Below are 17,007 nucleotides of genomic sequence, written 5' to 3' on the forward strand. Positions count from 1 at the left end.
GAGCCGAAATATTTGTCAACAGGATTTTATAACACCATCTTCCTATATTACAATCTTATATTAGGACCATTGTGCATATACAGTTTTAGTTATTCATTAAATGCTATAATGCATTTTTAGAGGACGCTTAAATGCTCTTACAGTATATATTTACTGTTAATAAATGTGGAACATAGTCATTATCTAATGTTGCTATCTATAAAACGTTTTAATTATCTATTAGATAACCCTCTTTCATAATAGCATTGAACAACACTATCGTATATTTTTGTTGATATATAAAAATAACTTTTGTTTTATACATTTAGATATTGCAACTTTAAAAGAACCACAGAAGATGTTTTCTGATGTTACTATAGCCACAATAGGTGTTGCTGGTGGTTTATTCGTTGTCATAGTATTAATAACTGTTTTCATCATAATACCATTCTGTGAGTACGAGTAAAAAGTCTGGCACATATTTTATACATGTATAATTTTATTTTTACCCATTTGAAAGTAAAATCACAAACATACTAAACTCCGAGGAAAATTCAATCGGAAAGTCCCTACTCAAATGGCAAAATCAAACGACAAAACACATCATACGAATGGACAATAACTGTAATATTCCTGACTTGGTACGGTCATTTTCAAATATAGAAAATGGTGGATTGAACCTGGTTTTACACACTGTAAGTATTGAATGATATCGCTGTCGTTTTCATATTTCCTGACTTTTATTGCGGACGGTCTTTATTGCACTACCTTTATAGGCTTTAAATGTGTTCTCAAACTGAACATACATAAATTGTTTGGCACTGGACGTTAAGCAACCAACTATCAATCAATCATATTTCCCGCGAAATCTTATAATTCGTGTTGCTTATTCTTTAGTTTTCTATGTTGTGTGTTCTATTGTCTGTCTGTTTGTCTTCTTCATTTTTAGCCAGGCGTTGTCAGTTTATTTTCCATTTATGAGTTTGACTGTCCCTCTGGTATCTTTTGTCCCTCTTTTATATATTGTACGATGTTTATGCTTGACCAATGGAAGTACTGTATCAGAATCTAGATTAGTCCTTCAGGTCGACATGGGTCCTCCGATTAATACCAGTGATTAGATAACAAAATACAATGTAATAAACTGTACTATAATTACATATCGTCTTTTTATTCTTATTCATTTTGTCATCTTGATTATATATTGGAAGTAACATTTTTGTACTGAGAAAAAAAAACAATAAAAATACATTATACTTTCATTTGTTAACAATCATATCATCATATTTACTTGGTTTCAGGTCGCCGTAAAAACAAAACAGATAAAGACGGGTAAATATAACGTTAAACGGATTCAATTCTTCGACGCAAAGTTGACCATACATGAATTTGGTTATTATTTTATGGTATTGTTGGTCATAAAGCTGTTTAAGTAGTTCGGTTCTTATATTGATATATCTTTGTCTTTCAAATATTCGGCTTTGGATCTTCCTGATAAAGGTAAAGCACTTCGGATATAAAATTTATATAAAATTGTTTCCATTTTTTAAATATTAGTTATGTTTATCCATTTTGGTACACCATCTGTGTATAACGACCTTTTGAAGGCAAGAAAGATTGTAATGACAACAAAAGATTTGCTCAACGGAAACATTTCGATCTGGGTTCGTTTTCAAAAGATAAACAGACGAAGCAACATTTAAAGAATATAGCTGTTTTAATAATGGAAGAAAAGGTTCTTTTAAAGGCAGAGTTAGCTCGTTAAAAATGCATATTTTGTTCTACAAAATAAAAGAAGGTGATAATGTGCATATATTTAATGCAGATCACATATCCTACGGCGGGAATGTTTGAACCAAGGTCGGAAAGTTCCTGTACAATCTGTTATAAACAATACGTATGATTCAGTACATCTAGAAGTCCAATATGAATCTCTTCGTGAGGATGCTATTGGTAACTACTTATAGATCATTGAAGTTTAATATTATCATAAACAATAATGACTTTTGATTATAAATGTACCAAAAATGTACTACATCCTACGAAAACAGACATATCTTAACTATCCCTTTTTCAAACTCTGCTATATAATTTTGTAATTTCCTAATTGAATAGTCAGCAACCACCCTTTTTCTCATCTGTCACCTTGTTTCCTCAAGGGCAGAAAATTATTTTTTTTGATTCAGCTTGTTTAAAAGACACAAAGAACGTTCATGTAGTTTTATCTTATACACGTATGTTTAATCTAACAATTAAATCATGTTATAACTGTATATCGTAAAAGAAAACGTTAAACTATCTGGAACGGCCTATGCAAAAATGAAGCCGTGATAATCTTACCCGTAATGTTTGATCTAACAGAAGACCTGAATCAGTATCAAAATATATATGTTTGAAGTTGTTACAGCCTGAAAAGGACTGTTATGTTATGATCATCACTGTTGTAAAGTACTTTTTGCTTCTTTGTTTTTTTTTCAGTTTCGACAAAGGGCAACCAGAGCAGGTATAAACGATCTGTATTTATACTTTACGGAATATTGTTTGAAATATGTTATAGGTCACCAGTACGGCCTTCAACAATGAGCTTTTCATATCGCATAGTTAGCTATAAAAGTCCCCGAAATCACAATTTTTTTATTCATATAAATTAGCAGCCAAAATATGTTTTAACATTGATTTATCTAATATTCAGTTACTTTTTACATGTATCTAAGAGCAATAATGAAAACTGTATATTTGAATTTATATAAATAAATAATCATCATTCATTGATGAAGTGAAGTGAAAGAAAATGATAGTCTGTCTAACCGGCAAACTGGTTAACCTACATCTTGAATTTAGTTCATGTTATTCGTTTCGCTTATTCACTATGCTTAGTGTATTTGTTATAATCTAATAGTCCACTGACTGTTGTTCATTACTCTTTCAAAATAGGCCAGTAGATAAGAAGGCTGATCCTGTAAACGCCAAAGGAGCATATTACAATGAGCCACCGTTGCCTCCAGGTAAAAACTTAGGGCTATGTATAATTTTATTTTAAAGCTGTCTCAGTTAAAAGTATCCTCAGATTTAATTAATATGAATTAACAGATAATCAGCAATTGTATAGACTATTTCATCAAGAAGTTGTTTTAATGAGTGTATGTGTTTCAGTGTTTCTGTTGTGCCGTTGTTATCCTCTTATAGTCGATGTGTTTCTCTTAATTTAATTTTGTAACCCGGATTTATTTCTCTCAATCGATTTTTGACTTTTTAACAGCAGTATACTACTGTTGCCTTTATTTTACTGAAATAAATTGTTGCTAATACAATAAATGATCAATAGACTATATTATATTTTAACTCATCATTAATGCAAGAATTAAAATTTTGTGACCGAAACACGCTTTTTGTCTACAAATTTATAGAAACATCAGTGACTCTCGAATAAAAAAAAATTTAAAAGGTCGCTATTGATTACCAGGACTTATAGGTAACCTTTATGGTACATCTATATGAAAATTATTGGATGAGGATTACCAATTAGATCAATGCTTTGGAAAGTGTTAAAAAGTACATAAAAAAGCAAGAAATAATTTTTAACATATCACCAATTTTAAGAGCTTACAAATGATCCCATCCATCATTTATACAAATTAAGAAGATCTTTTAATCTTCACAATCTTTAAAGCAAGGCAATACATGATTTTTTGTTTTAGATATAAAGAATATTAAACGAAGAAGGTGGGTAGCAGTTTTTACATTATAATTGTGTTCACGTTTCTTTTTGACTACAAAATTTCACACACTTTATTTAAGTATGTTACGTAGGTAATTGTTTACAGAAATTTATCATGAATATATAACGCCACCTTTCAGATCCGGAAAGAATGTTCTTCTTTTTTTTTTTGGTAGTATATTAGAATTCTTAACAGTTTGTTTATATGATAAAATGTCGTTACAGATTTGCAGGAATAAGTAAAATTACAAATTAATATTTTTATTGGAGAAGTTGTATGGTTAAATACACAATTTACACTACGAAATAGTCGACTCAAGAGTCACATGTAGATTGAGTACAGACATATTGTTACATTTACGTCGGTTTACGTCTCCTATTCGACCGTGCAAGTGCTGTATAGCCAGTCAAGATCGTTAAAAACTTCCATATAGATATAGTTCGATATTTAAACCCATACCATGCATAGGCTATTATTCGAAAAATCATACGCAGATAAGCAGATACATCGATCGCAAGGGGAACATGATCATTTGGATATCATATTATGTAAAGTATCACACTCTCTGCTCATTGAACTTTCTGTTTAATGTGCAGATGGCCTGTTCGAAGGCTAAATAAAGGCAACAGTATTATACCGCTATTCAAAACTCGTAAATCGATGGACAAAAAACAAAACCGGGGTAACAAACTAAAACTGAGGAGAACACCGACACAACATTAAAATGTAACACACCCAGAAACGGACTAAGCATTAGACAAAATTCGATGAGAATAGCAAATATAACATAAACAATTAATATATACAACATTTGCCTCAACCAATAGCTATCAAAATTAACCTTTTAATGTACAGTTCTACATAATGAGAAGGGCCTATCTGATTGTTGTATTGGCCAATATGCTGTCGTACTACACATTTTATAACAAAACAACAATTATGGGGTCGCACCTAGCATATTTTGAAATATAAATTGGAACACTCCTATGAAAAATTGTATGGAGAGTATCAAATAACAAATTTTTGTCTTACTTGGTTCGCTTAAAGATGGATACTTTCCATAAAAAAAAACCCACTTACATACTAGTTTTGTGTATAAAAATCCTATTTGAGGAAGGATTATTCAATATAAGCAACTATATATACACAGCAGATTTCAATTGACGTAAATATAAAAAATTATAGGTTAACATATCTCCCTAACAATGTGAAAAATCCACACAATGGGCCTCGTCATGACAACGTGAAACAACTAAAATTACAAAACTTACGGCTATATTTAAAACTATCTAATTCATGAAAAACAAATATGACCGACATGAACCAACGACTACCACTAAATTGGGATAACAACAAAAATAATGTGGCGGGTTAGACATGTTTGTGAGCGCCAAATCGTCTAAAATCTCGGACTGTTAAGTGCAACTGAACAACATAAGAAATAGCCTAAATAATGAGTTCACAATGGCTAAATTCATAGATCGATATGAAGCAGGAAAGAACTAACATAAAAACAATGAAAACAAAGCTTCTAGCTTATGTTCAGGAAAAAACAACCCAACGAAACATCATTATTTATACTGACTGACACTGGAGGAGCTGATCCTTGTAGAACATTTGAATTTCTATGCTAGTTTTTTGCTTAGGTTCACGCTACTCAAATTTATGTTTCTTCGTATTTTTTGTATTTTTTACAATGTATGTCATAGTGTTTTCGGTTTTTTTTTTGACCTATGATTTTTTTTCACTGCTCTTGTGCTACTAACTACTTCCAATGTTTATATTCATTTTTCTTTCTTTTTTTCCATTTCAGTCTTAGGAAAGAAGCTCTTAACCATAGTGCGTATGCAAATCAGACCAATTTGGCAGGTATTAAATGGTCTCTTTAATGTATTATTTCTATTCCGATGAATAAGACAAAATATTTATCAATATAATTGTAAAATTATAAACAAATTAAAAAGGCAGACAGTCCAAACCTTTGACAAAATCAAATGCTTAACTTTATCTACCAACGGAAAGAACGGAAAACAACTGTCGAATTCATGACATTATATAGGCGTTTAGTAATGCCATATATACAATCTTGATAAAGGACAAATTCGGTAAAATACGAGAAGAAGGGTATCGAAAATAAATAGATAAATGACACTTATGTTTAATATCATCAAATGCTCAAACAATTATGATTCTTAGTACTTGCTTTTTACAAAAGACTAGATGAGTCCAAACGAGTTTAGCAGGAAATATAATATAGTAGGCAAATTTATGTGTGTTGTTTTACAAAACATTTTGAGTTATTTAAATAAATTGTCATTCGTGTGTTTTGTTCAGTTTCTGACAATGCATCAATTCCTCAAACAAAATTCGTATATGTTTTAAGAAATTGTTTCTATGCAGCAAAAACATGAAAGATAAACATTTGATATAATACAAGATAAATGTTTCACTAATATTTTTGTAACGTATGCAGTGGAAGCAAATATCTATATTTTACTTTGCAGATCTTCCTACCGATCAATCTATAGTAAGGTAAATATAAAATTATTGATGAGAACCACCAACTATAGGTAGGAAAACTGATAACCCAGGTCACTTAAGATTGGAGTCGAACGCATCTGTCACGTGCGATATTCGAAAGTGGTACAGTAGTTCGACTACTTAGACCACAAAAGATGTTGGCATAAGTTAGATGACATATATAGCGAATTTGATAAATCGAGTGTAAAGCCTCGGTCACACCTTACCGGATAGCACGAACGGACGCCTAACGGATGAAAATAAAAGTTGTCCGTTGGTAAAACTGTTATCCGTTGGGAGTCCGTTGATGTAAAACGGACGCGTAACGAATGCATAACGGACACACACCGGATATGCAACGTACGAGTAACGGAGACGTACCGGACAGAACGGATGTCGAACGTACATCAAACGGACGAGTACCGCATAAAACGGACACATAACGGAAGCGTACCGGATAAAACGGATGAACAAGATATACGGAAAAATTAAAGGCGACAATATTTTACATGTAAATCGCATAAATATTCCTAATGTTTCTGTGTAACTGGTTTCGGTTTGTTTCCTCAAAAAGCCGCAAAAGAGCAGTGTCTGGCGTGAATAAGAGCTGCCTGATTGTGGAGACGTGGCCTTACTCTAAGATCGATTATTAAAAATAAGAATTCACGAACCTTAAGAAATCTGACAAACCAATAAATGGCTTTTCTGACGCGAAATTTTTAATTGGCATTTATCCGTTTCAGATCCCTTCATCATCCGTTTTGTCCGTTATACGTCCGTTAGAATTCCTTTTCACATTCGTTCAACATCCGTTTTATCCGTTAAACGTCTGGTAGACGTCCGTTTGTGAATTTATCTGACAGACCTCTAACGGATGTATAACGGACACGTAACGGATACAAAACGGAAACGAAACGGACGAGTACCGTACAAAACGGACTCCTACCGGACGTTCAACGGACATTTCATCCGTTGGACGTCCGTTTAAAGTTTTGAACATGCTCAAAATTTTTCACCGGACAAAACGGACGTCGACGGATAAAACGTACGCTAAACGGACATGCAACGGATATGGACGAACGTCTAACGGATAAGAACGGACGTCTAACGGATATTACCGGATTGAAAAAAAATTATCCGTTAGGCGTCCGTTTGAGCTATTCGTTAAGGTGTGACCGAGGCTTAAGAGAAACCATTGTTTACTTCTGCAGTAATCAATGACAAGTAAACATACTTTTTGATAAGCTCATCTGTAGAACTTGTATAATGTAGTTTTACCCTTTAATATATGGTTGATTCTTCTTCTTTCTGTTATTTACCTTTTATGCTACTAACTACTAGTATCTTATTTCGTTGCGGACTTCCAGTACAGCAAATACATACTAAATGATGACAACATACGAAAGGTTTGTTCGTGTGGCGTATTATGTTTTTTTCATAGTTACACCCAATGTAGTTTACCTATTGAACTTGAAAGGGGTTTTAGATTTTGAGATTATATACAAATTTTACGTTGAAATCATACCATAATCATGCGTACTCTTCCGGAGCACCTGATATCTCCCCTAGTTTTTTGTTGGGGTTTGTGTTGCTTAGTCTCTAGTTTTCTATGTTGTGTCTTGTGTAGTATTGTTTGTTTGTTTATCTTTTTTCTTTTTAAGCCGTGGCGTTTTCAGTTTGGTTTCGATCTATGAGTTTGAATGTCCCTCTGGTGTCTTTTGACACTCTTTTTTTAGGTGAAAAACAAATTGGGAATTGTAATTGGGAAAAATTCAACAGTTCTTTAATATAACATTTGTAGTAGAACTTAATTCCAATTTGACATAACTTTCTCTGAAATGTCAATATCAATAAAACACTTTCCAGTTACGATTATCTTTTCATTTTTTAATACCATAATTACGATTATCTTTTTTCCGAGTTACGATTATCATTCCGAATTTTTCAACGGCAATTTTCAAAGCGCTTAGACAATTCCAGTGCACCGTAACGATTCAAATATGATGTAATGGTATAAAAAAAAAACTTGCAGCTGAGTAACTATTGACAAAAACATGCTAAATTTGAGAAAAATGACTGCAAAGAGTTTACCTATATCTGCCGTCGCCATATTGGGATAGTCGTAATTTCAGTTAAGATTATCTCTTTAATACCTGTAATAAGAATGCATGAAATATTAACCCCTGTATTTGCAATCAAGCAACAATCAATTAGTGTTTTCTATATTAGGGTAGAATCAATGCATCTTACTGAAATAAATGCATACGAAGACATGGCTAAAGATACAAAAGGTAATTATCATAGTTTACCTATTATATATAAAAAAAGGGAGTTGTGCTATGATTATTAATTATATATGAACTCACAAGAGCTCAAATAAAGTGGATTTAAGCCGTTATAGGTAAAAGTACAGCATTTAGAAAGGAGAAAAACCTATACCTCTCTGTCATAACATGTTTTAGCAACACGACGGATGCCACATGTGGAGCAGGATCAGCTTACCCTTCCGGAGCACCTGAGATCACCCCCAGTTTTCGGTGAAGTTTGTGTTGCTCAGTCTTTAGTTTTCTATGTTGTTTCTTTTGTACTATTATTTGTCTGTTTGTCTATTTCATGTTTAGCCATGGCGTTGTCAGTTTAGTTTCACTGTTCCTCTGGTTTCTTTCATTCCTCTTTTATATCTTTTACAATTCTCTGTCAATTGATGCTTTTGGTATAAACACAGTCAAGGAAAAATATATGTTCAGAATTACCGTATATGTCCTATACTGCTGTTTGTAAAAACACCGATTGTAACGATTTCCATGTGCATAACACGTGATTCGGAATAATATTCATTAGAAACGCTAGTAACTTAAATTTCGGACATCATTGGAAATAAAACTGTTAAGAGACTAAAAAAACAAAGAAATCCGAAACTGAACCGCTTTAGGTAAGGTTTGTCTCATGGACATGCACAATTAGATTCAGTTCATAGACAGAAATCATTGGAACGTAAAGTTGCGCACTAAATATACGATTTACATGATGTCAATGCCATAGCGCTGTGAATTATACGGATAACAATCTCGATTACTGGTTTCCATCACTGGTAAAGATTAAATAGTTAAAGAAGAACCATGTGATGTACTTGATGTGCCCGCTTCAAACGGACAAAAAATATTTGTTTTGACCTTGTTCCAATTGTGAAATTGAAATTTGATTTGCATGCCAGACACACGTTTAGTGATTTTAGAAGATTGGTAACTGAAACACTTTTTCTATAATGTTGCATTGCAATTGATGCATGCTTTCATTTGACTGTTATAGCTGATTTTATTAAAACAACATCCAGTTTAAACTCATTTACATTTTACAGACTGATAAAATAAAAATATAGATAATATAAAAGTATAGCGCAGTACTAGTGATCTTGGTTGTAGTCAATTACTCCTATGTTATGAATAAAGAAGTGCCTAAGAGTCAATACTGATTAATTGATATTTTATAATTTTTTTCAGTTAAAACATCAATAAAGTAAGTACATAATATGCATTTTTGTATACATTATATTCATTATATTCATCGAGTTTAAAGGGATATGGTGTACCAAAATGATACATATTTCTGCGAATAACATTAATTGCTCAGAAATAGATATATACACAAGAGACCTTTCAATTATCTTCCATTATTGGAACTCAGAAAAGGTATTGTTAGAGAAACAATAACATAATATTATATATCTCATACATGTATATCTGCAATGTCAGTTTCAAATAAAATATTCCTTAGCCTGAAGTAAGTTGTATTTGTAATGTTCATGGCATAATATAAAGGTACTGCATCAGATGCCCATTTCTACAATAAACGTTTTCTACCGTATTGCTTTAGGCAACACATATTGAAAATCCAAAATCTAATACAAACTTGGCAGAGCTATAATAAGAAAGAGTTAATCAAACCCAGACAACGAAACAGAGCCATGTGTGAGAAAGATACCTTCCTTGGATTATCAAGAATTGTAATACAGCAAATGTCAATAAATAAACAGCATAGATACCAGGAACGACATTTTGTATGCCAGCCGCGCGTTTTGTCACTGACACTCAAATTAAAATAGTTTCAAAGGCGAAACAAAGTACGGATTTAAGGACTCTTAATACTTTTCAAATTTTGCCAAATACGGGTAATGTTATGCTGACCTGGGGTAGAATTTCTAATTATTCAAATCCAAAATTCAAAGTCAGGTAAACTGCTAATGTATAATTATGACCATATCAATGATAATTCATGTAAGCACATAAAGGCTGACTATAATGGTGATACAATATTATTCGTAATTTCTTAATTTTCTTAACAGAACCTGAGCTGGCTACTGAGCGTGTAATAAGGTCAACAACCAACACTGAAAATAAAAAGTTAAAGATTTGCGTATAGATTTACATTTTTTAAGTAGTAAATAAAAGTACTGTATAATTATTGTACGGTTGAAGTGCTTTTAAGGATTTGTCATCATAAGGAGCACTCAAACCAAAGTAATTGAAAGCAAAGGGTTATTAATGCATTAACTTTAGGTGGTATACATGTCTCAAGGAGTAAAACTATTTGCTTTTTTTTTTATTTCTTAATATTACAACGGATTTCGTTTTAATTAAATAGTAGATTATTAACCATATCAGTACCGAAGCTCTGATTACTGAGCATACAATAAGAGCGAGAACTAACAGTGTACTACAAGTGCATAAATTGAGGTTTAGAGCTAAATAACCAATATACCTTAAGTTTTAAAGCCGAATCAAGAAAAAAATCATTATTATTTAGTTTGTAGACTGTACCTAAACGAATGATTGTACATGTATGTAAATGCACATTGTTTTGCTTACAGGAAATCAACCGTAGATAAAACATCAGAAAGCAATACTCAAATGTACGAATCTATGAAGGACGACCGAACATGTGGTAAGCAAGTTTGTTATCTGAAACATGCATGACATTTAAAAAAATATTTCACCTGTGCATAAATGAAAAGTACAATGTACAGTTTTCTTTTTTTCCCCATTTAACCGTCGTTAGCAGTATAAAAAACGTATGTGGAAATAAAATATTAAAAATATTTTTTTCGTATAACAGTTTTTCATTGTGCTTAAAGTGTCGAAACATCGACAAAACATAAAGAAAATAACAAAAAAAAAAACATTGGAGTTACCTTTTATGATCTTTAATTAATACAAATATCGTACATGAATTGGAAAGTTGATGTAACAGTTTCTTTGATATAATTCTTCTGGTTCCTTAAAATACTTGTGGTATAAAATCTAAATTGTAATTCTCTTCGGGACGAAGTTAGCTATGATAATCATTTTACATTTATCATATATGTTAAGGTTTAAAAACCATAGACAGTTAATTCCTTGTAGTTTCGACTCAATAATTAATCCCCCTTGCAATCCACAGATATTGCCTTCAGCAACTTTTGCTAATATTTCTAATTTGACGTGCTTCTTTCGCTTTGTGAATAAACCCATGCTCGAAATCCAATAAAATTTGTTTGCAAATTTGTATATTGACTACTGCAGAATAATGAATTTTATCAAATTGGCATGTATTTAATATATTTCATTAACTTAAAACACATCCAAACTCTTAAATGATGCACATGTTGTTACTAGTTCATTTATTTTGACTGTAATGTGTTACAATTCGAAATTGACATATTTGACGTAGATACGACAACCATTCATGCTGGCTGTTCAAAACTCCTCCCTCTGAAAAATCACATTGCCAGTCGTTTGCTTGTTTACAAAAAAAGGAGGTTCATGGAAGGGAGGGACGAAAGATCCCAGAGGGAGAGTCAAACTCATAAATCGAAAATAAACTGACAACGCCATGGCTAAAAATAAAAAGACAAACAGAAAATAGTAGTACAGAAGAAACAACATAGAAAACTAAAGACTAAGCAACCCGAACCCCACCAAAAACTTGGGGTGATCTCAGGTGCTCTGGAAGGGCAAGCAGATCCTGCTCCACATGTGGCATCCGTCGTGTTGCTTATGTTATTACAAATCCAGTAAATAGTCTTATTCGGTAGGGCACTTACACAGACGATCTACATACACATCGGACATAGAAATACCTTTGTAATTTTCCTAATCAACATCGAAATAATTGGTTCATACTTTATTTGTTTTAACATTGGTAGACATTATACTCACTATCGCTCGGGCAAAAATAATCACTAATATAATGCCTACCCATGTTAAAACTACAATAAAGTAGAGCTTGCATCAATTATTTCTTAAACAAAACTTATCAATGTTGATCGGGTATGTGCATCTAACTTTTCAAGCACTTTAATATCTCAATATTTTTTTTGCGTTCTTTTCAATGACCTTTGTTTTACTATCGACTATGAATCACAGTTAAAAAATAAAGAACTAATTGACAGATAATTTTATTGTTAATTTTCAGATAAAACGTCGATGTCACAAAAGGGCATGTAAGTGTAGTAACAATAGTTTACCTAATATAAAAAAGAAGATGTGGTATGATTGCCAATGAGACAACTATCCACAAAAGACTCTGTTTTAAGAACAAAACCAGCTAAATATTTTTTCAATATAATCATTTTATGTTACTTTAGAAATATGGACGACTGTACATTTATTAATAATATCTATACTATGTCATTGCGTTTCGTTTACAGAAAAGCAACAACGAACAAATTATCGGACAGTAAAGGTAACCTCTACGAATCGATGAAGAACAGATCATGTGGTAAGTAGGTTTAGTGTGACACAATTGATTGGAAACCAAACATATTCGCTTATTCTTTATGCTGATAATTTAGAAAATAATAAATAAAACAGATAAAAGGAATTGTTAAAAATATTGGAAAGTGTCACACAAAAACAATTCCATTGATAGGTACAAGCACATGTAATAGTTATTAAGGAACATTTTTTTTAATTCAGATGTGTTCAAACACATTTGAGTTTTTTGTGAGTTGATAACTTATATTGCTTAATGTTTATTCATTCCCTTATTTCTTAAACCACTATGCCACCTCCATCTTTTAATGAATGTTAGTTATGTTCATTTCTTAACACATTTCGTCTTCACAAGTCTCATTATGTAATTAGTTAAATACTATACCAAATGTATTCTTATTCTTTTTTATTTTACCTTAAAAAATTAAAAACAAACCAATTGTTGTCAATATTATTTCCTTTTTATTTCCAGAAAATTCACCAAAGTCTGTTTCTGGCAGGTAAGTGCCGTATATTTTTATTTGGTCGTATTTAATTTTATATATTCTATGAACAAAAAATCAAGAAATGCGTTCCTATATTTCTTTATATGCGACAAATAAATAAATCAGAAATCTGGGAAAAAATGTATTTGTAAAAAGAAGGGAAAATGAAATCATAAAATTAATCAGTGCTTAATGAGTATATATTTGTATGTGGTAATTTGTCAACTGTCATTTTTTTTCTTTTGACCAATCGATTGTTTGTCCTTTGATAGGTGTAGTATCGAGTGTGACAAATTAGTTATAGTACAGGCCCATACTTTATGTACATTTAACATAGTGTCGGAATTAGGACTATTTTTACTGCTTCTAATATGTATTTTGAACACATTTTAACAACAGACAAAAGAAAGTTGCGAATTTAACAACGGATGGTACTGAGCTTTATGAATCAATGAAGACAACTACACAAGGTAAGACAATCCACATTTTAAAAGCAAATTAGGTGTGCAATAATTACATTTTTCAGATGTACTATTAAACTTTTAAAGAGCATATTTAAATTCGAATGGACAGAAATAGTATGTATTACAACTAATGTGTACAAAATATATAAACACTGCTCTTAAAAAGTTATCTTCAATAATATTTTTACAAATTCGCACTAGAACATTTGATAAAAAAAAAAGTCTTAATAGTTATCAAAGGTACCTGTATTCTAATTTTATACGCCAGACGCGCGTTTCGTCTACATTCGACTCATCAGTGGCGCTCAAATAAAAAAGTTATAAAACCAAACAAGTAAAAAGCTGAAAAGCATTGACTACCCAAAATTCTAAAAATTTGTGCCAAATACAGCTTAGGTAAGCCATGCCTGGAATATGAAAATCTTAACATCTGCTAAATTATTCATTCATTCTTGAATAAAAAAAGGTCTGTCAGACATATTTTGATTAATTAAAATAGCATATCGTACAAAACACTAACAATTTGGATCCCTCAGTCAATAGGATTACAAAATCAACATTTTGGTATAAAATGCTGTTGGCACAATTATATTGTTCTATAATGAAAATAACTGTTTCTGTGTTTCCTCTAATTTCAGAGCTAACAAAGTCCATTGACAAAATGGATATGTATGCCAGCACTTTGAAGAAATAGGAATCGATGTACAAACAATACCATTGCCACATACAATATGTGATTTTCTTTATATCTGCCATGTGTCATCCATTCTTATGAATCATATTTCATTCGTACCTCGATTCATGAATTTTTTATTTATGAATTTTTTTATTGTATTTCTTCCAGATTAATGAGCATAAGTGTATTTAAGTCGAAGGCTGATTTTAGTTCTTGTGAACTGGTTTATATTTCTATCATCAAGAATAATATGTCTTAAACTAAAATATCATTACAATGTAAACATGTGAAAATTTAATCCGTATGTAGTCGCTAACCTTTAAGTGATTTGGTCTTTGATAGATATTTGTCTCATTGGCAACCATTTCACATTTTAAACTTTTTACATTACCAAAGCAATGGATGGTTATTGATGAATACGATATTTTAATTTAAAACCAAAGTATCTCTAGAGACAACACGCATTATTTTATAATTTATAATACAGAGGTGCTTATGAGTTATTTGACCATATCGAATTATCTAAATTATATCAAATCAATTAATGTTTTATAAGTTTTTATATAATCGCGGTTTTTTTTTTTAGCTTTTTAGCAGTGAAGTATCTATCCTATAGAAATAAGTATATTCAATAAACATACTAACATTTTCCATTGAATATATAAACAAGTAGAGACATTAATAAAAGGGAAAGATTAAAAATTCGAGTTGCCTTGATTTTTTTTTTTCAATTTTATTGTCTCTAGCTTCATTAGTTTTATTTACTGGATGTAGTTAATAGTATTTAAAACAAAATCTGCTATGGAAATACAAATATCACGTTTTGATTTAACAATGAATAACGTATGAAACAAAGTTTAGTTGGTTTTTAAATTGGAACAATAGACATTTATCCTGATGTTCTTCTATGATAACAAAAAGGAATTAAAAAAACTTTTGCATAAGAAATAAAAAATCATTTTGAGTAATATATCCAAAACAGCAACACACAGTACATGTACCCAAAATTGTAGATATTAAGTAATACTGTAGTACGATTTATGGAATACATAATATTCCAATTCAAAACTGCCTATTACCATGTTTACAGTATACATGATTAAAGAATTAGTTAAAGAACAGTGTTGCATTTTACTCCTGATATATAAACGTGTTGAAACATAAAAAAAACATGAGCACATAAAACTATACAAACTAAAGCAACAAAAACTAACATCGCACATTCCGAGGAGTTTCTTTTTCATTAAAAGTTGCAATAATCCTTCCTTTATAAAGAGTAAAAAAGATTCCCTCCTTTTATATATAGTCTATTCGGATTTTTTTTCCCCCATTTATTGGCATTATGTTATCTGGTCTGTGCCTCCGTCCGTCCGTTCGTCCGTTCGTCCCGCTTCATGTTAAAGTTTTTGGTCGAGGTAGTCTTTGATGAAGTTAAAGTCCAATCAACTTGAAACTCAGTAAACATCTTCACTATGATATGATCTTTCTAATTTTAATGTCAAATTAGAGATTTTATCCCATTTTCATGGTACACTGAACATAGAAAATGATAGTGCAATGTTCAGGTTAACGTTTTTGGTTAACGTTTTTGGTCAAGGTTGTTTTTGATGAAGTTGAAGTCCAATCAACTTGAAACTTTGTGAACATGTCTCCTATGATATGATCTTTTTAATAATAATGCCAAATTAGAGATTTCCCCCCATTTGCATGGTCCATTGAACATAGAAAATTATAGTGCGGATGGGGCATCTGTGTACTTAGGATACATTCTTGTTTTGTTTGGAGAGGAGAGGAGATGGAGCGAGGCAGGTAGTTTGTTTTGGAATCCCAAGAATATCCTCTATACTTGTATTAACCACCCACAACAGTTTAAACTCTTTACTTACAACACATGTACATTTTATTTTCAGAGAAAGTGTTAAAAGCAAACACGGAATTCAAAGTCTTATAATAAGTTGTTAATAGATCAACTCTTTCACCACTTTAACACCGTTATTTGTTGTTAATTAGTTTAGTGTACACTTCAGTATATAAATCAGTATACACGAGCTGAATATCTTCAGCATATAAAAGACGTCAATCGTAAATGTGGAAATTGTAGTGATTCAAAAGTCCCTTTCTTGAGCTTAAGATTTCATGAGTAAATTTTCAGAAATTACATAACATGTCATAACTGAAAAAACAAAACCAAATCATAAGCATAAATATAAATTAGTTTACCTCTGTTATAATCTATTTGTCTTTTCGTAATTACTCTTATTGACCATTGTATAGATTAATTCGTCTTGAGGGTTTAAATTATCCCTTGATATCTTCCTTGTCTTTCATTATCATGAAACATATGTAAAATTATCTCCTGACTGGGTAAAACAATTTGTACACTCGGTGACAAAACTGTGTACTAGGTTATAGTAA

The 17,007-nt window shown here is 31.4% G+C and overlaps 1 protein-coding gene across 1 annotated transcript; it reads left to right on the forward strand.

The window, feature by feature from the left end:
• The first annotated feature begins 301 nt into the window (after positions 1 to 301).
• LOC143072811 (uncharacterized) lies at positions 302 to 15,297 on the forward strand. The gene is made up of 16 exons (XM_076247915.1): positions 302 to 431; positions 1,281 to 1,311; positions 1,805 to 1,932; positions 2,458 to 2,482; positions 2,914 to 2,984; positions 3,678 to 3,702; positions 5,512 to 5,567; positions 6,203 to 6,230; positions 8,448 to 8,509; positions 9,719 to 9,734; positions 11,086 to 11,159; positions 12,669 to 12,696; positions 12,904 to 12,974; positions 13,440 to 13,467; positions 13,852 to 13,922; positions 14,555 to 15,297. Exons 1-16 carry the CDS (start codon positions 338 to 340, stop codon positions 14,608 to 14,610), a joined length of 864 nt encoding a protein of 287 aa, XP_076104030.1. The 5' UTR covers positions 302 to 337; the 3' UTR covers positions 14,611 to 15,297.
• The last annotated feature ends 1,710 nt before the right edge of the window (positions 15,298 to 17,007 follow it).

The sequence above is a fragment of the Mytilus galloprovincialis genome, chromosome 4, assembly GCF_965363235.1.
Source record: "Mytilus galloprovincialis chromosome 4, xbMytGall1.hap1.1, whole genome shotgun sequence".
Classification (NCBI taxonomy): domain Eukaryota; kingdom Metazoa; phylum Mollusca; class Bivalvia; order Mytilida; family Mytilidae; genus Mytilus; species Mytilus galloprovincialis.

Coding starts and splice junctions, on each gene's coding strand:
- LOC143072811 (XM_076247915.1), top strand. CDS start 338: ATGTTTTCTGATGTTACTATAGCCACAATAGGTGTTGCTGGTGGTTTA. Junction 1,312..1,804: donor AACAAAACAGATAAAGACGG/GTAAATATAACG, acceptor TATTTAATGCAG/ATCACATATCCTACGGCGGG. Junction 13,923..14,554: donor AATGAAGACAACTACACAAG/GTAAGACAATCC, acceptor CTCTAATTTCAG/AGCTAACAAAGTCCATTGAC.